This window comes from Halichondria panicea, chromosome 6 (assembly GCF_963675165.1).
Source record: "Halichondria panicea chromosome 6, odHalPani1.1, whole genome shotgun sequence".
Taxonomy (NCBI): domain Eukaryota; kingdom Metazoa; phylum Porifera; class Demospongiae; order Suberitida; family Halichondriidae; genus Halichondria; species Halichondria panicea.
Window position 1 is genome coordinate 7,145,988 of NC_087382.1, and position 24,400 is coordinate 7,170,387.

General features: G+C 39.7%; 4 protein-coding genes across 7 annotated transcripts; 3 read left to right on the plus strand and 1 right to left on the minus strand.

Annotated features, from left to right (window-relative positions):
• Window positions 1-41: 41 nt before the first annotated feature.
• On the minus strand, window positions 42-6,432 carry LOC135337829 (WW domain-containing adapter protein with coiled-coil-like). Of its 2 annotated transcripts, none has more exons than XM_064533825.1 (11): window positions 6,016-6,432; window positions 5,399-5,438; window positions 4,963-5,303; window positions 4,632-4,838; window positions 4,204-4,316; window positions 3,972-4,093; window positions 3,767-3,920; window positions 3,641-3,699; window positions 2,631-3,044; window positions 2,438-2,565; window positions 42-287 (listed from the first exon to the last, which is right to left on the minus strand). In XM_064533825.1, the coding sequence occupies exons 1-11, from the start codon at window positions 6,138-6,140 to the stop codon at window positions 242-244; spliced, it is 1,749 nt and encodes a 582-aa protein (XP_064389895.1). In that variant the 5' UTR covers window positions 6,141-6,432; the 3' UTR covers window positions 42-241. The 2 variants fall into 2 exon arrangements, with proteins under 2 accessions (XP_064389895.1, XP_064389894.1); XM_064533824.1 differs by having other exon boundaries at window positions 5,399-5,441.
• Window positions 6,433-6,464: 32 nt separating this feature from the next.
• LOC135337835 (uncharacterized) lies at window positions 6,465-10,784 on the plus strand. 2 transcript variants are annotated; one of them, XM_064533833.1, is made up of 9 exons: window positions 6,465-6,582; window positions 6,735-6,884; window positions 8,358-8,495; window positions 8,751-9,004; window positions 9,172-9,283; window positions 9,425-9,846; window positions 9,985-10,077; window positions 10,164-10,341; window positions 10,436-10,784. In XM_064533833.1, the coding sequence occupies exons 2-9, from the start codon at window positions 6,777-6,779 to the stop codon at window positions 10,619-10,621; spliced, it is 1,491 nt and encodes a 496-aa protein (XP_064389903.1). In that variant the 5' UTR covers window positions 6,465-6,582; window positions 6,735-6,776; the 3' UTR covers window positions 10,622-10,784. The 2 variants fall into 2 exon arrangements, with proteins under 2 accessions (XP_064389903.1, XP_064389904.1); XM_064533834.1 differs by lacking the exon at window positions 8,358-8,495.
• Window positions 10,785-12,069: 1,285 nt separating this feature from the next.
• On the plus strand, window positions 12,070-13,362 carry LOC135337848 (uncharacterized). Its single transcript, XM_064533852.1, has one exon. It carries the CDS (start codon window positions 12,181-12,183, stop codon window positions 13,228-13,230), a length of 1,050 nt encoding a protein of 349 aa, XP_064389922.1. The 5' UTR covers window positions 12,070-12,180; the 3' UTR covers window positions 13,231-13,362.
• Window positions 13,363-14,191: 829 nt separating this feature from the next.
• Window positions 14,192-22,586, plus strand: LOC135337837 (sterol O-acyltransferase 2-like). 2 transcript variants are annotated; one of them, XM_064533840.1, is made up of 11 exons: window positions 14,192-15,796; window positions 15,849-17,284; window positions 17,498-17,723; window positions 17,888-18,046; window positions 18,216-18,409; window positions 19,621-19,669; window positions 19,738-19,802; window positions 19,861-20,002; window positions 20,103-20,201; window positions 20,345-20,474; window positions 22,275-22,586. In XM_064533840.1, the coding sequence occupies exons 2-11, from the start codon at window positions 17,244-17,246 to the stop codon at window positions 22,490-22,492; spliced, it is 1,323 nt and encodes a 440-aa protein (XP_064389910.1). In that variant the 5' UTR covers window positions 14,192-15,796; window positions 15,849-17,243; the 3' UTR covers window positions 22,493-22,586. The 2 variants fall into 2 exon arrangements, with proteins under 2 accessions (XP_064389910.1, XP_064389909.1); XM_064533839.1 differs by having other exon boundaries at window positions 14,192-14,348; window positions 15,043-17,284.
• The last annotated feature ends 1,814 nt before the right edge of the window (window positions 22,587-24,400 follow it).

Here is a 24,400-nt window from a genome sequence, read left to right on the forward strand (position 1 = left end):
TATACTTTCTAGCATGCAGTAGTATAATTATAATCAACAACTACACACTTGCACACTTGCAAGAAACTTTTTCAGATTGGACGCATCATAACACAGTAGCAGCCAAGTAACTTAAATATCACGTACAAAGAATGAGTTCACTAGAAAAGGTGCATAAAAGAAGTAATCATGCATACAGCAAGGTGTGTGCAAATGGAAAGATGGTTAAGTATAAAATGTAGGTTACACTAACAAGAGTTCATTATCTGTTGTTGATTTCTTCCATCAAAGAGTTAAAAGCAGATAATCTGCAGCAAAGAAAAAGTATGAAGTTAAAACAGGAAAACAATCTTATCTTATACACATGAAATGGGAGTTAATTTCTGTTTGCGCCGAATACAACAGTATTCTAACCATAATAATTATAGCATAATGAAAGCACCACCGGTGCTGATGCCTCGGTGGAGGTACGTGCCAAAGGTACATGACATAAAGCTACTAATAGCTAGCTTTTATACACACATTGATATAATTATGCTGAACATTTTTAATTTTGCTGCATGCAGAATACAGAATCACAATGAAACTCAAAGAGTGGGTAATGATCGACCATGATTGTTGTTAAAAACAATAAGTTCAAGTCTAAAATTAATGGCTGCAAGTCAGCAGAGCCTTGCAGCTCTCTTCTCACTCTTGCAGCTACCAATAGCTAGCAACACTCGGTGAACAAGTTTTGCTACGGACTCTTCTGAAAAGGATGCAATGGCATTCCAAGTAAGCAAACCTAGGCATAACTCGAGAACGAAGCTTTATTTTGCAAATCCACAAATACCAAGCCAAGAAAACATGACTAGAAGTCTATATAGAAACTCTTAATTTATAAGGTACAGGCCTGTATTGTCTGGGCCAGGTTTTGTGGTGGCAGTACATGTACATTGTGTATCGACAATGGGGATGGGTCTATGTGGTTCTTCTAGGTGGCAAGCACAAAACAATCATTAACCTCTAATTTTGGTTCTTAGAATTAGCACCGGGCATTAAGTAGATAGTAGTGTGTGCGTGTGCGTAGACTGTTTCAGCTGCTCAAGGACCAATGAAGTGCAAGTAAGCCTCCCTCAAGGTTAGATTTAGTTTACCCAAGTACACAGCCATGCACAAGCTAAGTTGAAGTATTACAGCAGCCAATATTAAGTCTAAGATAAGTTCTATACTTTATGTCAGCATTACCTCAAATGTGAATATAGCTTACAATCAGCATGGCCCCAAGTGAATAGCTTACAATAATTATTCAGTATACTAAGTTGTTCTGAATGCAACAGATGTATGGGGAGGGTTGGTGCACCGTTAAAGACTCTTTAACCCATCATTCTCGACTCTCAAGGTCGGGCATCTGTTTGCTTTTTATACCTGTATGGTTTTGTGCTGTTTGCTCTCCTTTTTTTTGCTTGCCTAACTAGATAGGATAATACAAGGTCTCAAGGATCCACCACTAAGTTTAATATTAGAGCATCAGATGCCAACCTTTTTAAAAGATTAATTAAGATTAATTTAAGTGAGCATTTGAGCTAATAACGCGAACAGTTGACACAATTTCTCTCACACAAATGATACTTTTGTATACCCTCAAACACACACACACAGACACACTACCGTATACCTCGCTTGTGCATGCGCACCGAGGCATAATAATTATAGTAATTGTGCATAATATATATACCCCTACTTGGGGTCTGTATCATAGCAACTGGGTGGGGTTAACTACCATAAACTCACTTTCCTTGAAGGCGCACTGAGAGATCTATACACAGCATAAGCTATAGACACTACAGATGGGGCTCACTGACATGCATAGACAAGTTTGAAACTTAGCTACAAGCTTGTCATTCGTTTTTGATACTGTTAGCTACAATTGTAGTTGTATCCAAGGTGAGTTAGCTTAGGTAGCAAGAATTTTTCATTCCAGTGGGTATATAACACTTACTGTCCACTAACGTAAAACCATCCTGGCCTCGGGGCTTTGCCCTCGTCCTTGGAGGTTTACTGCCATACATTCTGATGTAGTGGACAATATTAAACAGTCATACCTTCTGGGACACAACACTCTAGTTTAAAGTGAAGCAATGATTAAGTAGGGCCTTGGTATAATTAATTCAATACTAGCCTCCTCTACAGGCCTCGAGGGAATTAACAAGGAGAGGAAATGGACGTGGGGACAGAGCTATAATTATATTATTCTCAAATTAACACGTTTGCCTTAGTGTACACCACGAGCACAACATACATGTGCGATGTCAGACGAGCTACCTCACAAACTTTATCATGCATGGCCACATGACTCTGTTACAACATTGTGAACTAGAATCATGCTATGGCAAGGAGATAATTATCCAATACGAGAAATTGAGTGACAGTGACACACTCCACAGGAAGATTAGACCATACATTATTTTATACACACCTGACATCAGTTGTCATTGTGGATAATTTTACAGCCTCCAGCCTGAGTTGGGACACAGACTCTCTGGTGGAAATGTGTATGGAGTCAGTTACTGATACTTCAAGGGTGTTACGAACACAACCATCAACCTGTGACAATTAAAATGTGCAAATTATTATGCTTATACATGTGTGTCTATAATTATAATACTAACCTGAGACTGAATAGCATCATTATGTTTTGTCCAGCCGTCCACCAGACTCTTGTCCACTAGTTCATCATTTACCGTTACACTTTGTAGATTAGTTTTCAAGGAAGACACGTCAGGAAAGCTATATCCATCCATTGTAGTATAACCCAATCTGGACATTGCAGTATGCATACTTGCTGCTTGTAACGAAGACACAACTCCTTGCATAGAAACTACCGGGCTGTATGTTGCAACATGAATATTAGCAGGAATTTTGAATATGTTTCCCTGAATAGGTTGTCCAATTGAAGGTGTCAAAATAGGTGGAGTCCTGGTAATGGGAGATTGGATGCGAGGGGAGCTGGGATGTGAGCCAGGCTGGGAGAGACGAGTAGGGAGGGCGGGTTGAGGAGTAAAACATAAACTTGAGTCATAGCTCTGGGGGGGGGGGGAGAGGTAAAAAATTAAATCTGTATACATGTTACGTGACAAGTTGTCTTGGTGATATACAGTACAGCCTAAATTGTCCTTAGACCAAATTTTTCAATTGATGACAGCGCCAGGCTGTGTCCGTCACGATTGTAAACTGCATTGCTGGCAATATACTAATTCAGAGCGCTGGCTCATTTTAACACGTAACAACAGGCCACACTAGAGGAAGACTATTCTGCCGTTGTTACAGCGTTTCGATGGTTATCCACATGCCTGTTACGAACAATGCCTGCTCCCAAGAATAGATTCTTGCTGCTAAACAAAAAAACTGCTACATGTATACGTGCTATACGTACGGCACACAGGCTTTGAAATCTAGCTTAGCTTGCAAAAATGGAAATTTCTGAGGGGCTGTGTTTTACTATTGGAGTCTATGCATGTGCATGCAAGGTCATAATTATCAAAGATGGCTGAAAATAGTGCAATTGCGCATACAGTTAATTACAGTAGTTACGTTTAATGGTGTTATAAATTGGAATGGAGACGAGACAAAAGATAGACAAGGAGTACACGGTACATGTAAATTATAAATGAGATGCTACCTGCTGTTGCTGTGAGAATTGGTTTTGTAGCATAAGAGCTTTTTGCAGTGGGTGAAGACCTGCAGAAAAATTGTAGTGTAGAACATTCCGAAAAAAAATTGTAGCAACATTTAGAAGGGAGTTTACCTGACGTGTCCATTATCACAGGCTGTGTTGAGCACATGAGACTATGAACTGACACTACAGGAGTGCTGGGGCCATTTAGAGCCAAGTGGGAAGCATACTCCAACTTTTGCCTACTAGAATAGGGTGTGGGGGTCCGCAAGTCTAGACTATCAACCTGCATGTATATTGGTGGTATTAAAGTGTTCCCATAATCAGGCATGCTTACAGTGTTTGCAGGGTTGCCATTTCTGTTGGCCAGGTCTATAAAATGAGGAGGTGTGGAGCGACTGGCCGGGGTGGTAGGGGACACCAGAACGGGTTTAGATTTGGGAGTGATGGGAGACAACGCTGAAGGGGGAATCAAACCAGTTCTGGCATGAATATGTAGTGCATGCGATAGCTAGCATGCAGCTACTATAGCTGACTGGCTTACATGCATAACAAAAATGTTGCCACACCTGGTATGCCTGTGTGTTCGTGTTTCACTGGAATCTTGTCAGCTTGATGTTTCATGCCACCAGGTGAGCGAGACACACTCCGTGAGTGACTGTTACGATATACTGACGAATGACTGAGAAAATTACAGGAGGGAGTACAAAGTGAAATGATTCTAACAACCGAACTAGAATTGGCCGGGAAAAACCGTGAAATTTTTGCGATGGTTCACTAAGTTGCAAAATAATGCTGTGGTGTCCCAATCCACACAGTTCAATCTATGCTTTCACAATAAACCGAAACTCAACGGCACATTGCCCCAGTATGGGTTGCAAAATCGTTTCAAAACTTGAAAAAAAAGCCGTTTCTAAACTTATAGAACACCAAAAATGTACAATACATAATCATATTGCCGTTTGTGCACACTACCATACTACTATTAATAACACACCCAGTGCGCTCTTTGTCTTTTCCCTCTCCCCTGTGCCCTAGGTGATGGTCATGACGAGGCTTACGATGGCCATCCCTATGGTTCATGTCGTTCTGGGAGCGCAAGTGTGTCCGAGGGGTGGAGGTGTGACTGGCTTTCACAGAAGATGTATTGCTGGTTTGACGAGATGATGACTTGCCAACAGGAGATGTTAAGCCTTCCTTCGGCCTATAATTATGACGACATAAACTGGTTTTATAACACCTTATACTACATGTACATGTACCGGTATAAGTAGCTTATCAAGACTTTATAAGATGTGCACGACCTATTATCAAGCTAAAGTACACACTTTTTAATGTTTCCACTTGGTTTTTCCCACTGAGATTTGTCTTCCTTTTTGTTGTAAAAGTAGACTCTTCCCGACGAGCTGACGTGCTCAGTCCATACAGCACTATTATCCTCAATACTTCTCTTACGTTTTGGCGTCTTGTGGTGGTGATCGTGAGAACGAGACTTCAAGTCACGTGATTGGCTCGTTTTCTCGTGTGATCTACTTTTCAAATCAGATATGTGATTACTGGCCCTAGGGTGTACTCGAGAGTTTGATGAGACGTGGCGTAGACTGTGAGTTGAGGATACAGAAGGGTCGTCAGACGAGTTTCTACGGCTAGTCCGATGCTCGCTATCAGACTGTGTAATTTAAAATGAATGCCAATTAATAGTGATGATAAGTAAATACAAATACACAACGCCACACACACACACTAAGAACATTTTTTTATTACCACTGTCATCGTGTCTTGATTCCCTCTCCTTGGAGTAACACTGCTGGATGGCGTGTGTATACGTGAGACAACCAGTTATTACAGAAATGGTGAAAAATACAATCTAAAAGCAGACATGCAGTCACACCTTCCCTTCCTTTGTGACTGCTTCACATACGCTCAAGTAAAAGGTACTACCGTACAGAGGGATACTTTGGTGGGGTAAAGAACTTTCGTTTATCATGAAAAAATGACTTTTTCGTACTTCATTGCCTGCGTTCCAGTAAACCTCGCCTAGTTTTTTGTGAAGGTCATACTCAAACCATGAAACAATCAACACCAACCCGTCTTGTTTACAAAAATAACGAATAACTTTTACCCAGTATGCTAAAGTGGGAGAATTTGGATCTTGTACATGTTGCCAGGTGTCCTTTGTAAGACTTGGTTTTGGAGAATAAGATGGAAACCATTTTGTTGTCGGCATGGTATACAGAAGGGTACGACTATAACTGCCACGTACAATTTGTAATAATTATTAGTAACACAGCAGAACTGATTTCGTTTCAGAAACTACAGATCTACATATTTAGTTAAGAATGTGCACATTCTAGTATACATGTATAATACTATATGCAGACCTGTCATGGAGGATCCTCTCCCTTTCAGTCATACTGGGTCTTCCCTTCCGGTAGCAGGTCAGTAAATGATCTTTCAACAGTCCAGAATTCACAACAGCACGGAGTACAGGGCTTAGCTCACGCATTGGGCCACATTTGCCCACTAACACACACAAAAATCACAGCAGTGAAGAAGTTGCACTGTACTGTATCGCCCCTGGTGTGGTTATTCTAAATAACACCCACCACACAGTATGACAAGGTAACAATTCAAAGAATGTGTCTAATACTGGATCAGCATAAAGCACATATCATATATCGTGTTGTCTCTACACAGATGAAGAAAACTGATGGAGGGAGCTTTCTTTACTTGCTGGGTAGTTCACAAATTCGGTTTTTGGGCTGACACTCACGTCACGTGCACAACACTTCACCTTTGACCCAACTGCCTCCCATAGGGCATGGGAGGGGTGAGGGGCGGGGATCAACAACTTAACCTGAATTATGATATTGCACTGCACTGTGCATATCTTCAAATTGCAAAGCAGTTGCGCCTGATGTTTGTATCCAGAACTTGAGTTGCTGACAGTAAGTTCTTCTACTTGGCCTGTGGTGATTTTTTCCATTGCATTACTATTAAAAACGTTTTGTCTAGCCATAGATTCAAGAGATGGTCTACCCGCTTAGCCCATATCATATCAGCATGTGATTTGCATCATACACTGTGCATTCAATCATAGAGACCAGATCTCACAGCTACAGCAGATAGCTGCTGGTCAAGTATGAGATGCAAGGCAAGGAGTGCAGGACTTGCTATTGTGGTGTTGATGCTCGGCGCCGCTGGACTAATCTACGTACACCTCCAAACAGAGGCCCTTCATCAGAAAGCAGTGAGTGATAGACTGTCATACTGTAATCGTATGTAAATCCCTTGTAGCAAGGTTCATTTAGAAAAGCAGATTGAGGTAAAGGTATAGCGTGTTTGGTACATGTATAAAAGCAGACATAATTATAGCGGATAATTTTCGTAAAAAATTCATTAATATTCTTGGACAAGCTGACCTGACGAAAAATTTACCCACAACAATGTAGGCATGTTTTATCGGAATGGATGTATGCAGCGCATGTAATGAACAAACGAAAATCACCACTGCTCAATTCAACGAATTGCCCCCACGAAAATGTCGCAATTAGTGATGCCCTTTATGCAATACGAAATGCTGTGTTGATATCTGTACGATGAATCATATATCTTTGAAAACAACTAGCTACATGTATAGCCAACTCTTGGTATAGTGCTATTTGCTTCCCACATTCATTAGGAATTTGATATGATAAAGGTCAAGTCAACTGTCTTTTGGGAGTGCTACCACATACATGTATAGTATGGATGTGTTATTATTGCATGCATGCAAGACTTGTATACGCATGTACTCACAGTCTGTGATAAAACGGGTACAACCTGTCTGCTACATGTATGTCAAAACCCGCTAACTATAATCGATGCATATAGATATACTGTACTTATTACGGTCTAGATGCTGTCAGCTTCAGCAAGGTATTTTAAGGTCTAATTCCAAAGGTCTAAGGGGCAAATACCATGCCATCCACCTTAACATTCTTGCTCTAATAAGTTCAATATTGATCATGTAAGAAGATTTGCTAGACATGAGACAACTGCACTTTAAGCTACATTAATTGTACACTCATGCAATAATTATTATTAAGAAACACAATCAGGCTTGCATGTACACACAGTACGTGTCATTAATTCGCAATTGATTAATTAGCTACGCATTCGAATACCGGTATACGGTAGATGATTTGACCTCTATCAATATCAAATCCTAATGCATGTGGGAAGCAAGTATATATAGCAACTAAAGTCTTGGTAGTTTTATTTGAATAAACAGCCAATGTTTATTCCTAAGACTCTGTATACACACAAGCGTGCGTTATTGCTTTAATTAGTTTTTAGGAGCATGTACATAAGATTGTTGAAAGCATGTTAGTTTGGTTCATAAGGCTCAAACCCTTACTGTAAATACCTTGTTGTTTTCTAATGAAGGTCGGGGGATTGAGAAAACAGACCGATAGAGTGCTTACGCTTAGTATATAACTGTAGCCGAGATATTTAGTTATTCAACTTTTTTACTTTGCACGTGCAATGTACTATATACTTAGCTTCACTGAGCCGATGCGCAACTACTAATATTTGGCCAGTCATTGTCACTTAGGTTTCTGGGTCGGTAAATAGCAAAAACGCTGACCACTATAATTCTCACTGAAAGGTGTGTTACATATATCGGTTAAAGCTTGGCTCTAAGCTGTGTATCAACGCATGAATCACTACTCCCTTTCAGCCCCCAAAGTACGTACGAAGCAATGCGATACTAAAACAGGACATGAGTACTAGTGTGGCTGTTTCTAGATCTAGAGCTGTCAATTATGTGACTCACACTACATATGTTAAACTGGAAGGGGTGGACTCCTCTGAAAATGTGAGTGAATGCTGTACGTGCATGTCACCATTACATGCATGTGTGCATCTATAGGTTCAGTGTTTGGGGCAACCCCAGTCTGGTATACTTTACCCCAACTCTTTGTATGGTTACATGTGCATGCAGCTTGTGAATTACTTTCAGTTCAGTATCTGGTGCCCAAACCTTGGCTAGTGGCACTGCATGCTGCCGAATGTTTAATTGCTGTTGACTTAATCAAACCACCACCACCACAAATACACGTATCACCCGTAGGACATGTTTGCCGCCTATGGAGCCTCAATCGATCAGCTCAAGCGCATTTGTTCAACTCTAAACGATTGTAATGGTTTCAACAGTGAGGGTTGGGTGAAATCTCGAGTGGACAACAAGCACAGAGTGACGTCCATTGACCTCTACATCAAGCACAAGGTGAAACGAGAGGAAGTAAGAGTGAAGACTGATCGTGATGCTGGAGTGTTCAAACATCATATGACAGATTACGACATCATGGACAAGAATCTTAAGATGTATCCTTTAGAACTCTTAAATTTTTGTTGAGTTACGTATACATTTGTATGACCATTCTTCTGATTTCATGCATGGCACTATACATTTGTAATTAACACTGTAGTTTAGTGATAACAATTCCCCCAAATCCTGTATAATTTATCTTAACTTTATGATGGTTGTTCAGATACGTATATAGCACTGAAATTGGAGAAGTCATGCCATCTTATATGGACTACAAGTACGGAGTGGAGCACTTATTCATCAGTCTTTTGGCCAAGAGCAAGTTCAGAACAGAGGTAAAATGTATGTGCAATGTACTAAACTTAGCTTCCTCTGGTTCTTCAGCGTAGTTGGTTGATATTACTTTTGCGCTTAGTCCCATACATGTATTAAATATCGTAATTGGGAAATGTCATTCATACACACATCACCTACAGGATCCAGAAAAGGCTACGTTTTATTTCATCCCAGCCCGGTGCAGTGCGTATCGCAAGTCTGTGTCGAATCTGGCTGAAGGGATCAATAAAGCTGCGGACACCATGAATCAAATAGTAGAATATATCAAATTTAATTATCCATATTGGAACGAGAGCTTGGGAACAGACCATTTTTATGTGTGTGCTCATGATATGGGTACAAACCTGGTGAAACGATCGGATCCCAACCTTTGGAAGAACAGTATCGGTCTTGTCAACACGGCTGATAGCTCAGAGCCTATGTTTGTACCCCACAAAGACATATCACTTCCCCCTCATCCTGGAAGGGGCTCTATAGACTGGGCTGTTATAGGGCAAGGAGGGGTGCCCTTTGATCCAAAAGTGAGGACCAAGCTGGCATTTATGGCAGGTCATCCTGGAAGGTGTGTACAAATAATTTATGTCAGCGAGTGGATTCGATGTGACTGCTGTTCTGTAGTTTCGCTAGCCACGCATTATTATTTGCAGATAAAACACATAAAACTTACTTTGCTAATTCTAAAAAAAATGTTGTCACTCAGAGGCCCAGTAAGACCACAACTCTATCAGTTGTTTGAGGATGACACGGACTTCCACCTAGTGAAAGGCTACATCAGTGACGAGGATTACATCCTGTAAGTTTCTGCGTTCTTAAATTCTTAATCCTAAAAAGTATCTGCATCCATACACACATTATAATCATCCCTTGCACAATGTGCAGTGCATTAAAATCTACTACGTTCTGCTTGTGCCCACGAGGCAACAAAGCATGGAGCCCACGTCTCATGGATGCTGTCTGGTTTGGTTGTATTCCGGTGATAATTGCTGATCACTACATTCTGCCTCTATCTTCCATCATTAACTGGAGCACAGTTGCTGTTACAGTGAAGGAGAGTCAGGTGGGTACATATGTACATAATTATGACATTGCTATTTAATTGGTTACTATAGTCACATCCGTTGTGGACATAATACTATGTGTACACTTTCCAGATTGCTGAACTAAAACAAATTCTTGTGTCGGTTACTGATGAGCAACTCACTCAAATGCAAGCAGCTATCATTTCAGTACAGAAACATTTAACATGGAATGATCCTCCTCAGCCTTACGATGCGTTCCAATCTGTTCTTTTTGAACTATGGCGTAAACGAAATGTTAGAAGAAAACAAACTAATTAATTTATCTAGAGTCATATTTTTCATTTTTTCTCGCCACAATGATTGTCTGCTGTTCTATTCATCATAATTGTCACTAAAATGTGGCAATATAATCATACCAGCTGTTTTTTTAGGATCCGAGGTTATGTTTGGCCTTAGGGTACCTACCTGTAGCTTAGAAATGTTCACAGTTGATCACACGTTACGCCCTCTCAGCTATAGCTAGAGTACTCTTTGCTCTCAGCTTTGAGTCAAAATCTGCTGTTACACGGCCAATAATTATTAACAGCACTGTACAAATCATTTTAATGTTCAGGTCAATCAATTATCAGATGAAAATTAATATATCCTACAGGAAAGCTGGCAGAAGTGTTCCTCTCACAGACAATATATTAAGCAACAACTTTCTGGAAAATGATCCATGCAGTGCAAACTTTCTAGAGCTGCATAAAATAATGCTCAAACCGATAATCGACTGCCCATAATTATTAACTGCTAGCTAGCAGCTGAGAGACAATCTAAAGCTCTCAAAGACTACATTTATTCTTCTAATTTTAGGTATCGATTAAACCAGCACCCTGGTGGTAAAGAAACTCTATAAAATGATATTCTTTGCCATGCATGTACAACTACCGTATAGCTGGTTATTTTTTTGAGGTTTTCGAGGATTGACCTAGAAAAATGAAAACTTAGTGTCTCGAAAATTGGTTTACATCCAGTATTGAAACTTCTCTACTGTAGGGGTGTGGTCATTTGAACCACTATCCTCGAAAATAAATCCTTGAAATATTTAGTTTGGGCAATCTGCGAAAATAACCTGCTATACGTACCGTATTACTAGAATATTTTGCTGGTGAAAAACCTTTGCGAATGATCGAGCCAAATCAGCAGAAAATTTGACCCTTTCCAATCTAACTATTAATTGTGTTCTGGCAAGGATTGTGTGTATTTACTAGTAATAATTTAGGTTTTGCAAATTTTATTGTTGCAAATTAATCAACCCTCGCAAAATTCACAAATGTTTGATTCTCGCAAAACATTCTAGTAAATAATACGGTATAGAAAATTGTTACAGCATAAAACATTATTTTACGTTTTACTTTCCCCTTCTATTTTTTCCTCGAGACAACCGGTAGCATTTTGTACTCCACTTTCCAATGACATGCCATAAAAATGCTTATAGAACTATCACCCATACAATAAATCATTTAATGTCACAAATAATTATAAGCATGCAATTATCTGCATATAATTTTATGGCCAGCATTGTTTCTTCCAAAATGTGCAATGTGCTAGCTGGGGAAAACACCAAAAAGCGTTGAAACAAGAAATTCGGCGAGAGCATAATTATAACTAGCATTGTTATAATTTGTTTGAGTGCTTTCCTGGCCAATCCTAGGCATACTGGATCATCAAAGGTAGTATTACTCCTCCTCCTGGTAGTATTACTCCTCCTGGTAGTAATTAAAACCTAGCTTTCTTAAAGGATATCTTTACCAGATTAATTTTGGTACAGCTTCGGCCTTTTTTGGATCTAAAAGACAGGAACTATTTCTTGGCTATATTACAGTCTAGTGGACATGGCTGGTGGGTGTCACAACTACACGGACAGTGACTTTAATATCATATTCACCACCAAGCTAGTTGTATCCTCACTGGCTACAGTAACTTGTATTGCTGCTACTCTACTAATTTTGTGTGCAAAAGCATATAAGAGGTTTGTGTATAGGCTTGTGCTGTACTTCATGATTGCTGTGATGTTTCAAGCAATTTCTTTGATTCTTGAGCAAACACCAATTATTCATAATAAGCCAGACTCTCAAGTGGAGGTGAGAAATGGCTGGGACGTTCCATGCTCTATTTTTGCTTTTCTTGATCAAATAGCTCTTTGGATAGGCAATTTTGTTGTATTATGGATATTCCTGTATTTGTTGCACCTTGTTTGGAATTTGTACCACTTGAAGCTTGTTCAGCAGAGTCAAAAAATATCCAAAGGCGAAATCATTGCTCTATTTGCAATTTTCATACTGCCACTCACATTTAACTGGATACCATTTGCTACAAATATGTATGGCCTATCAGGACTGTGGTGTTGGATTAAAGAGACAGAGAATGGGTGTACAAGCGATCCAACGATTGGTCTTGTGCTTATCTTTACGTTGTTTTATGGTCCACTTATGTTCCTTATGGTGTTCGGTTTTGCAAGTCTGTTGGTGATTGTAGTTGCGCTGTGTAAACGCTGGAAATCTGTTCAGGGCTTGGTTCGACAGCGGTACACTAAAGGGATCAAAGAGATAGTGTTTGTCATGATGTACCCTATTCTATACAACCTAATCTGTATTTTTCTAGTGGTGAATCGAATAAACTCTGCAATTCGAAGCAGTCGAGGTGAACCGCCTTTCTATCCTCTATGGTTGGCACATGCTTTAGCTGATTCGTTTCGAACTCTTCTTCCCCCTTTGGCATTCCTTCTGCACCCAAGTACATGGGGAAACCTAATGTGTGTAAAAAAGCGGGAGGAGGATGAGGACACAGAATACTTCTATGTGCCTCCGGAGGACAGTGATATTGGTGAAGGTATCACTATACGAGGGACTAAGCAGATTGAGTATGGTAGTGTGCTGCTGTAGCAGTTTGAAACAGTATAACAATAAATGTATGGTATGGCTGTAATATATATATACATACAATTTTTATATCAATAATAATAGCTGATACAGTGTTACCAAGAGTATAATTAAATACATGTACTCTTAGTGTTACTTACTAATTATACAGTAGAATCATCATTTATAAGGTATGATGATTTACTATTAACACTTACAGTACGTTGTAACTTGGCTGTAACCACATTTGTAACCACAGTAAGTATGAACCGTGTTCATGCAGTAAGCATACACTAAGTCAAACATTTAACTATATACAGTCATGTAACAGCAAGCATAACCTTTCAGCACAGCCTCAGAAATAGCTCCATATAATTATGCCAATGAAATTCGAATGAGAATGGTGTATATATTCAGTATTCTATATATTTGACCTTGACCCATTTTGTGAGTTTCCCTATAATTATACAATTGTCATCACAGGGGGTGGCAGTGTCAGCGTGCATGGTAGGCCAGTGGGGAATTAGAGAAGCAACATGCATATTACTGCATGCAACATTACTGCAAAATATCAAATACGTTGCATGATAATTATGGGTGTAGTGTTATCTCGAAATGGGAACCCCGGACACTTTGATATACACCATTCTTCATTGAGTTCGGCATAATTATGGAGCTGTTCTCTGAGGCGCTTAGCTCCCAGTGCTGGCTTATAATCTTTATAACACAGCGTGAAATTGTTGTTGCCAATGTGAACAGCCAAAAGACGCTTAGATACTGATGTGTGCATTGTGCGCATAGTCTGAACTGTTGCTACGTATAATTATAATTATTATACACAAAAGTCAGTGAGTGTCCACCCTCACTCCACTAGATCTAATAGCCCTCCTCTCTTGTCATACTTTCAAACCGTATATATGGGACAATTGCTGACATGCAAAGCTATTGTCAACGTTTGTACGACACCCCTCCTCCCCCCCCCCCACCTAATGTACAGTTTGGCTCAAGTTTAATAGTATCCTGGGGATGATCGGCATGGGGCTGTACGTGGACTCTCAGTGGGGCCTGGCCCAGTTCAGTTTGCCCAACGAGTCTCCTTGTGTGTGTGCCTTCATTGGAGACAAGAACTTGGTCAGTCGTAGGTGAGCGGATGCCTAGCTATGAGTTTGATAAACAATTCATAACGTATTTAGAATTTAGTAGCTCTTTGAAAGTGCTACAAATCAGTAATTAATTTTGTTTCGGGTCCAATTGTGGGAAAAACCGTGGACAATCATAATTCTCTGCCGCTCTTGTAGTGCTGGATCACACTGATAGTACATAGTTAAAATGTGTGTGGCTAGCATTGAGTATAGTAAAGGAAAGGGATTGGAAACGCATTACGTCATACGGCTCAATCCTACTTACGGATCGTAGCCTTGATTACAGGCCCTTCATTGCGGCGTAAATCGAAGCCACATAGTATAATTATGAGAGTATCTCAAGCTGGAGCTCTAAGCGTGTCTAAGCTCATACTGTGGACAGTGTAGTTAAAGGATAAGGGCTTCATGATGGCATCCATATCAGTAAAAAAAAAGCTAGATCTATCATAATTATTTTAGTTACAATAAACACGACAACAATGTATTTATTATTTTGTACCATCCAGACTCTGTTGAAAACATTGGTGCACGTGATGCGTTTCCAATCCCTTTCTTTTACTATCTATGGTATAATTATATATAAAGCATAGGCCCTGTATATTTACTAAGAATAATTTTAGCATAACTATTATGTTCACTATTTTTAGTGTGATATCTGACCCACTTGAAGGCAATTGACAATATTTTTCTGCAGCCACTTTCGGCTTGTAATCGGCAAAAGCCCAGGCCCAAGGAAGCTCCTTAGAAGATGATCGTGATATTCCCTGTTCCTTCTCCAGGCTGATTGAACCATTAAGATAATCTCTCACACAAATTATTGTTGTTGCAGGGGACGGTAAATGGGATTGTTTCCACAGATGGTGATTGCGACATTCCTTGTTGAGCCAATTCCTCCTCCGGGTTGTTTAAAGTCTCGAGGTTGTCACTCACACACCACAAATTATTTTTGTTGTTGCAGGGGACGTTAAATGGGATTGTCTCCACAGAAGATGATTGATGGGTCACTTCAATCCTGTTCAAAGTCTTGAGGTCATCTCCCACACAAAATGTTGCAGGGGACGGTAGATCTTTGAGAAGAAGTGTCATAAGAAGATGGGGTTAACTCCTCTGCAAGGCAGTTCAAAGTCTCGACGTCATCTCTCACACACAAATTATATTTGTTGTTGTAGGGGATGGTACATATTTGAGAGGAAGTGTCATGAGAAGATAATTGATGGGTCAATTCCTCTGCAAGGCAGTTCAAATTCTCGAGGTCAACACACAAATTATATTTGTTGTTGCAGGGGACGGTATAGCCTCGATCCCAGGCCGCACTTCCCACTTCACTTAGGCCGGTGAAGGAGGCTAGGGACGGTACATCTTTGAGAAGAACTGTCATGCACAGAATGAGAAGTAGCTTCCAGTCCCTCCTCAGAAAATGATTCCTGTTTGGCCAATTCTTCCTCTAGGTTCTGACTGCTGATGTCATTTCTCGTTAACAAATCCTTTTCGTTGTTGCAGGAGATGGTAAACCTTTGGAAGGAAGTGTCTTGCACAGACTGAGAAGTTGTTGGGATATCTTTGGGATTGTGTCTTGGATTGTCTCTGGGGTTGTCTCTGGAGTTGTCTCTTGCTGAAGAGTATTAATTCAAGGCAGTAGTTGTCTCACCCTGCAACAAAATGTTATCAATCATGGAATTTACATTGTGATTTTGTCTTGACTTACTGGGGTGACATTGGTGCTCCAGTTTGCCCCGTTTCAATGTGGTCGTGCAAAGTCATATTATGGTGTATATACACATACTGTAGAAGTGCTTAATGGTATTCATAATTTTCAGCTATGTGGTTACAACTGTGGTTACAGCCAAGTTGCCCAGAATATTGCAAGTTTTACTGTATCACCTACGGTACAGTGGGAAATTTTTGGGAGGTGCAAAATTTCGCGTTTTTCGAAGGCAGGCAGAGCAGTAACACGAAAATTAAAACCAGGAGAAACTCCCATGCACTGGTATTTCAAATGCAAAGCTATTGGTGGGTGTCAGTAGTTTCCTGGCATTGACCCACGAAAATTTAAAATTTCTGCTGCAGGATCTGAAGCCAAATAACGAACATTTCCCGCTACTGTAATGAGTTTAGAGTTTATTGACAAAAATTTGTCACGCACATTAGTTTGTGCTGTGCCATTTTATTATATAGCTAGATAGACCTGACACAGAGGAGGCTGGAAAACCTTGGCTAATTATGGTTTGGCTTTCTTAGTATCGATCTGTAGACGTAATTTTTCCAGGAGTGAAGTTTTTATTTTGCTTAGAAACAGAAATACGTAATCGTGCTAACTTCCGAGACCAACCAATTCCTGCATAAACCTCAATATTGTAATCCATTCAAATCAGGGAAAATCCTTATAAATAATAAATTGCAGTACGGGTGCATTTGTATCGGGTCATAATAATGATTCTAAGAACTAGAATATCTCGTACTGAGAACTTGTACAATATCAAGATCTATATAATTATAGAGTCTACCATCAAGAGTTCAATTTACCATAGATAGACCATGCAGGCATGAGCTGTGTTATTGTACCATAATAATTATTGTGGAGTTGCACAAATAGCATAGCTCATTGAGGCTAGCATGAGAGCACTGCCAGACTCTGTTTTGACTACCAATAATGTTTACAGACACTAGAAAGTTAATTGGCTATAGTGTAGATCTAGTGTGGAAGAGAAGTTTGGAAAGCAAACACCTTGATCTGATCTGAATGCCATGAAGCCTTATCAGGTGATATTGACACCTTGCCACGCCCCTTATTTATCTCCTCGTCTCTATAGCTAGTTAGTTAGCTCTGTGCACATTTTGTCTCATATATATCTATGCGCAACCTTGCAGGCCTGGTAGGCTCATAGACATCTAGATATGCGTGTGAAGGTGTTCAAAGATCGCAAGTCCCTTTTTACGTAAGCTACAATTTTGACTTGCAATGCATAATTATCATAGAGACTATACTAGATATACTACCGATGATCGACTAGATCTAGCTCTGTTATAGTTATAGCCTTTGAGACTAGCTAGAGAACATAATTATGATAAACGTTGGACAGTACCTAGATCGATGGTATAGGTATAATGATCACTTTGACTGATTTTTAGCTTGTCCCATATCTATGCAGTCAGCTGTTGGAGGGCAGTCAGCACTTTGGTGGTCTCTGGAACATTGCGCTCATTCAGTTTGGCATCATAGCCGTTATATTGACAGCTGGAGACGTCATCAGTTCTGGAGGCTTTGATCTGAGGGTGGAGACCCTCATGTTTGGGGGGCCAATGGATTGGCTGAGGTTCACTTTGTTAGAAATTCTGCAAATCTCAGGAGCACTTTTGGTCTACCCAAGCTTTGTGGTTAGTGCATGGCTAACGCCTAACAATATTGCATCATTAGTACCTGCAGCACTGTTTACGATTGCATAGCAACTCCAAGAATCAAAAACGGCAGCCTATCACTCACTTTAATAATGCAACGTGGATATTAAGTGCTAATAAGTTTCCGTTGTTTCATTTCACAGGTTTGGCAAAGATTGCGGAAGTTTACTGGGGGTGTTATCGATCGTCTCTTTATGTTAGCTTACCTAGCTATGGTTGTGGTTACCATGATAGCTGTGTTTAGGTCTTTACTACTTTTAGATTTACCTCCGGTCTTCAGATGTCTCTCTACAATAGAACATGTGAGTTTAAAATCAGTGCTAGTAGCTAGACATCACAGGTCTATAGAATACAGTTTCAGTGTATAATTATAGCCACAGCCGGCCACTATATAACTGCTTTTGCAAGTTGTTGACATTGATGTAATTATAATATCGGAAACCAATTAATTATGTTGAAGTAAACCCACAGATGAGACTAGTTATGAAGAGTTTCTCATTTATTCGTGAGAATAGTACCAAATTATTGAACCCGTGGCATAAAGATGATGAAGATGGACCCGCAGTCTGGTATGAGAGACAAATGGATCCCTCTGTCGGCTCGTTCAGCAAGTACCTCTACTTTCTGTTTGTACCTACTCTGCTTTACAGGGACCATTATCCAAGGTGATTTCCGTACAGCAGCAAATTTTCGAGGACTTATAAAATATCGCCAGAGTAAACAAGATTAATTTTTCAAGCTTCAAGGTCAATCCGTGAAAAACGCGAACCGTTGTTGTAGTGGGAAATAATTTTAGGAGATAATGGGGGATCGTAAAAAAATGTACGTAACATCAATTATCTCTGGAACTAAAGTATTTTTGGAAAAATTTTTCAAGTTAGACAACGTATTCAAGCTTACTCCGTGTAATTTTTAGACCTTAACCGTAAGATTTTCTTCAAATCTCTCCCTAACCGAAACGGCACTAAAAACTAGCAATTTTGAGCACTGCGGAGGGTGTGTAGATATTTAAGTAACATCGAATCTTTCATAAGATAGCCAAACTATCTATAGATGTTGTGACAAAGTTCCAAACCTTAGCCGGAAACTGTTGGCCTTTTCTCTCCCTAACCGATTACCCACTATAACAATTGGGTACTGTTTTATTAATTACCACAAACCCACCACCTTATGTTGTCATGGAAACAATTTTGGATATGTTGTAGCTTATTCATTCACCTACACAATGGTATCAGCAGATTTTCTTAGAAATGTTCCAATCATAAGATATTTACATTTAAGTACAACTACTCACACATTTTTGGTATTCTACTCTTTATACTGGATGCACTGTAGTTAAGTATAAGAGTTAGTACTCTCGCTACAATTAGCTTAACCTTATTATACATGTATAACAGGCTCAAATTTGTTTTTAGGGTACTAATTTATTTTTGTACATGGTTAAGAGTACAAAATGGGATTAATAGAACGAGTAACAAGCAATGGCTAATTGCACGAGGCATACCGAATGCTATTAACCTTGCCAGTGCTTGTTATGAGCTAGTGCTAGTATAATTCCTTATTGCAGCAAAATCATTAGCACGATAATAGTATGCATGAGTTTTTGTAAGGTGGAATGGAAGTTTTGGAGTCATGCATGTAGATATAAATGTGATGTTTAAAAGGGCCAGCTGAAGTATACTCTCAAAAGTACCCTTTCATAATTTTTAACTATTGCATAAACAGTTTAATAAAAGTAACATTAAGGTATTAGTATTTTTTGCCCTGAACAACCAGCCTCCTTCTCCTAAGTTCTGCTAAGTGGTAAATGTAGTAAGTACCCATGATGCAGTTGAGCACAGTTTAGTTTGCTGATAAAATTAATAATTCTTTACAGATTAAAGGGGCCCATCTGCTGGAGAAATGTAGCCATTTATATTGGAGAGGTAAACTCATATAAATATGTATATAGTAGAGCCCACAACATAATTATCATAATTCTGTTCTCTTTCAGTTTTTGGCTTTTTCCTACATCCATTTCATAATCTATGGCAAGTGGCTGGTCCCTGCGTCTTTCAGGTGCATGAGTTATACATTGGTACAATTCATGTACATGTAGTTACGTATCGTCATGCAGACCGCAAGACTTGTGGAACACCTACCAGTACACTATGATGACTGCTTCACTAGGGATTTTGTCGTCACTAGTGGTAATTTTTCATTCATGGCCCAACTTCACTGCAGAGCTGACTCGATTTGCTGATCGCGAGTTCTACACTGTAGGTAGCATGATTGAAAACTTAGTAGCTAATGCATCTGCTCACACATGCACTTAGATTTACATCCTTTAAACTATACTATTTACACATGCACCCGCAGGACTGGTGGAACAGTTCTAGCTATACAATCTTCTATCGCAAGTGGAATGTTCTGATCTATGACTGGATCAATGCCTATTTTTACCAAGATTTGCGGAAGGCAAGCTAGTGTTAGTTAGTGCATGTTACTATTGTATGCATACTGATAATTTGTCCACTCTCTTCTGATAGCGATCAAATTGCCTTGTCACTTGATGCTCGCAGAATTGCTAACTTTGAGTTGTTGTGTGTGTATACGTGCAGGTGCTCAAGAGTTCTTGGCTCACTGCCCTAGTTGTGTTTCTCGTGTCATCGTTCATGCATGACTACCACGTTGCTGTAGCCACCGGGTACTTCCTACCAGTGTTCATGGTCCTCTTTGCAGGAGGCGGAGGTAAGACTTGTTAACCAGAGGCGCATAAGGAGCCTCGATAGTGCCACGGTCTTTGTTTACTTTCCTCACCTGGCTTACTAAATTGCTGCATTTACATCAGGTTAGATTAGCATACCGTATAGTGGGTAATTTTCGTGGGGGAAAAATATTCGTGGTTTTACACTGGACCACGAATATTTTACCCCTGCAGTGCAAGCAGCAACCACGAAAATAAAAACTACGAATGGCTAAATATTGATGAACCACAAAAATTACCCGCTATACGGTTACCTCTTGCACAATTATACCATAATTATAGCCGGTCATTTTCGGGCTGGGGACAAAATATTCGTGGTTTTTCGTAGTTGAAGCTCTGACCACGAATATTTTACCCACGAATGAAGCGACCTAGAGTCCTACACTACCTTTTCGGGCTTGGCAAATTATGCTCAGCCTCAGTCTAGCATAATAATTATTAGAGAGACTTCTAGGAACTGAGAATAATACCGGGTAGGGTATTTGACCCTCAAGAGTCTGGTAGACCTAATTCACTTGGTTCTATCTTATAATGTAGCTAGACATATCTATCGCAATAGATCTGTACTGTAAGCACTAGCCACTAGTAGGCAGGCATGGAGGAGTATTTTCTCTTTTGAAAACTCAGGACTATATTTCACTTTCTGTAATGCTACAATACAACTACAAATAAATTGTCTTTTCAGAATGAGAGTAATGTCGGTACACCAAACTGAGGCTGACTTTTTGAACAGAATAGGCCAAAAATTGTCAAGGCCTACTAGTACCTTTACCCGCAGTGCAATCAGCAACCAGGAAAATAATTATCCACGAAATGTCTGAACCACGAATATGAAAATTACTATAATTATTGTATGGTTGCCAGCTGATTACCTATAATTATAGCTAGCTCGCTTATCACAAAGACATCCAGTTGCTGGGTAGGGCTCGAAAATGGCTGCATATCCAGAGCATAGAGCGCTCTGCAGCCTCTGCTATAGCCTCGATTCCAGGCCGAGTTGCTTCTAGCTAGGCCGACAACTAGGCCTGGTGTTGATTGTATCTGGGCGTGGTTAGGAACCAAAACACAAGAAGCAGAGAGAACAACACACCTGTCGACAAGGGCCGGCAGTGTTGGTCCTACCTACTAGTTTGTAGTCCATCACAAAGGGCAGTGAGTGAAAGCAAGAGATTTGCCATACCATGTTGAAAACCATGGCAAAGACGTTTCTTCCTTCTGACAAGAGCTGGGCCTGTTCTGCAATGAGAGTGGGGCCTCTTGTGAAGCGGACAATGTATACGTTAATCTGAACAACTTAAACTTGCAGTAGCTAGCTAGCTAGATAATCTATGGCTAGATTTCAGTTACTTGGAGCATACACAAAGCTAAATTACGGTATTAAACTTATACGGGGAAATATGACAGGAAACAAAGTGTGAAGAATCTCTGCTTTGGTTTCCGGTTCCTGCCACGCCCAGATACAATCAATACCAGGCCGTATTTTTCAACTTTGTTCTATTAAAAAAAAATCGGCCTGGGACCGAGGCTACCTCTGCTATTGACCCTACTGCTACTGCATGTATATACGCTATAAGTATCTAAAGGAGTTAGACACTGTTTTGTCGGTGTCCGTGTGATTTAGAAGCCTTGTAGTTCCCTCGCTACGCTCGGGATACTAAATCAGTGCCTTTGGGCTTCTAAATCCCATAGACACCTCCAAAACAGTGTAATCAGTTTCTACTGTATAGCCAAAATAGCATATTGCATTTAATACTGTGCTGTGATTATACTGTTAATATTCTCAGGGTTCATGTTCTTAGTGCGTCCTGACAAGAACAGTCGATTTGCTAAAGCGTTCACTGTGTGTGGTTTTTATATGGGGACCGCCATCATTGTGTCCGCACACTACACTGAGCTGGCTGCTCGGAATGCCTGCCCCCAAGTGAACAGCTCATATCTGCAGTATGCAACTCTGGCCTGTTTCTCTCAACATAATATCACAATAGACTATATAATTATGTAACATAATTATTATAGCCACTTAGTTATAACCATTGATTTTTATAGCTGGATAGTTTTGTTGAACGTATTGCGGTAGAATAATTTCGTCGTTTTAATTTTCGTATGATGCTCTACAATACGAAATGTACGAAAAAAACCCACTGATAAAATCGACATGGGTCGCCATAAATACATTATAATTATAATTATGTATTCCACCAAAAACTGAATTTTATACCATGGTGGTGGGCACAAATTTCCACCATACAAAAAAACCCCGGTATACTATAATTAATGCATGACATAATTGACATGTGTCGCCATAATTGTACAGCATACATGTATATGTGACAGGGCCTAGGAAAACAACCCTTATGGAGCAAACTAATTAATTGTATTTTATTGCTTAATTAAATAAAGCAGTGCTTAAGCTTCAAATTGATTACAATATCACTCACTTTGCACCTTCCTACCCCAAAATATTTCGGGTGAAAGGGGGACAGTATTGACCTACTGTTTTGAGAAACTAATGTTCGAAGTTCTATCCACATACAAGAACAGCATGAAAAAATTCAATGGCTGCCTTGTAACGGCTATACAAAAAAATTTTTCAGATAAAAATTTTTTTTTAGTTAGAGGAGATATTGAAGTTACTTCTTATGAAAGAAAACCAAAATCCTAAAATAGCTCTAAATATTTTACTTTGTAGTGTACTGAACATTATTAGTTTGCTCCATAAGGGTTGTTTTCCTAGGCCCTGTCACATATAATCACCAAAACTGCATACAATTAATGGGGTTGGGCACGAACATTATATCTTGGGATAATTAGTATACCGTATAATCTGGTTAGTAAGCGCATGCGCCTATGTATAGGGAAAAAGAGCAGACCTCTATGCACCTATTATCCAGGTGCGCTTATAGAAATTAACCACGCCCATGACGTTTCAATGAAGCAAATCTCCATTGGCTAGCTCGATCGTTTGTCTGCAAGAGGTCTATATATATAGTCATATCTGACAGCAGTAACACAGCTACCGGTAGTGAAAGAGACTTAATATCTGTGGAGACTAGTTGGGCAGAGAACTGTGCAGAAAACCATGCGCCTTCTATCCAGGCTCTTGGTCTGCTAACCAGTATGCACCAGTCCTATATATTAGTTAATGTGCGCTTATTAACCAGTACTGCATGCTTGTATATAATTTTGGTCTCCCACTCCAACATACAATACATCGCCAAAAATGAGTATTGTATTGTATATTCAGCACACACCCTCGCTTAACTTTTTTAGTAACCGTAAATTTACACTTATAAAACAATTAAACAGTGGCTAACGGCCACCCCTGAAGAAGGCTAACTGCATTGCATTATAACTGTCAGGGATTCAGGTATCAAAATTTAATGAACAGTTTGTGTACAAAACACCTCAACAAAGTAAAAAATTGTCCCCAAAGGTGTCCGTTATAGTGGGTTTCACTGTACCTATATACAATACCAACTGGACGGCCAGCACATTTTTAATTTTTATCAAGTACTCTAACAAGCTTCCGCTATGCTATAATAATGTCTCTCGCATGTTTGACAAAATAAATGTGAAAAACACAATTTAGAGCAGTGTTGTGGAAGAGGAGCGTATGAAACAAAACTAATGGCTAGCGGTCCCATTCAAGGATAGAGACTCTTGTAGCTATTAACAAATAGCTAGCGCTTCAGTGCAAGGCTATAATTCGAATACCGTCTTTCTTCTAATTACAGCACCACTCTAATAGAAGAACCAACTGAGAGTTTTAATTTCGAACAATTTTTTTGTGGTTCTTAGTTAATGAAAGCACCGCGGGTGCTGATGCCTCGGTCCCATTCAAGGATAGAGACTCTTGTAGCTATTAACAAATAGCTAACGCTTCAGTGCAAGGCTATAATTCGAATACCGT

Bases quoted from the DNA above. Each gene is read 5' to 3' on its own strand.
- LOC135337829 (XM_064533824.1), bottom strand. From the start codon at position 6,140: ATGCGTGAGCTAAGCCCTGTACTCCGTGCTGTTGTGAATTCTGGACTG. The intron at 4,094-4,203 runs GTGTGGCAACAT...TTCCCCCTTCAG, and splicing joins CGAACACACAGGCATACCAG to CGTTGTCTCCCATCACTCCC. The intron at 2,566-2,630 runs GTTAGTATTATA...TAATTGTCACAG, and splicing joins ATGATGCTATTCAGTCTCAG to GTTGATGGTTGTGTTCGTAA.
- LOC135337835 (XM_064533833.1), top strand. From the start codon at position 6,777: ATGAGATGCAAGGCAAGGAGTGCAGGACTTGCTATTGTGGTGTTGATG. The intron at 9,005-9,171 runs GTATCCTTTAGA...ATGGTTGTTCAG, and splicing joins ATGGACAAGAATCTTAAGAT to ATACGTATATAGCACTGAAA. The intron at 9,284-9,424 runs GTAAAATGTATG...CATCACCTACAG, and splicing joins AGAGCAAGTTCAGAACAGAG to GATCCAGAAAAGGCTACGTT.
- LOC135337848 (XM_064533852.1), top strand. From the start codon at position 12,181: ATGGCTGGTGGGTGTCACAACTACACGGACAGTGACTTTAATATCATA.
- LOC135337837 (XM_064533840.1), top strand. From the start codon at position 17,244: ATGCGTGTGAAGGTGTTCAAAGATCGCAAGTCCCTTTTTAC. The intron at 19,803-19,860 runs GTGCATGAGTTA...ATCGTCATGCAG, and splicing joins CTGGTCCCTGCGTCTTTCAG to ACCGCAAGACTTGTGGAACA. The intron at 20,475-22,274 runs GTAAGACTTGTT...TAATATTCTCAG, and splicing joins CCTCTTTGCAGGAGGCGGAG to GGTTCATGTTCTTAGTGCGT.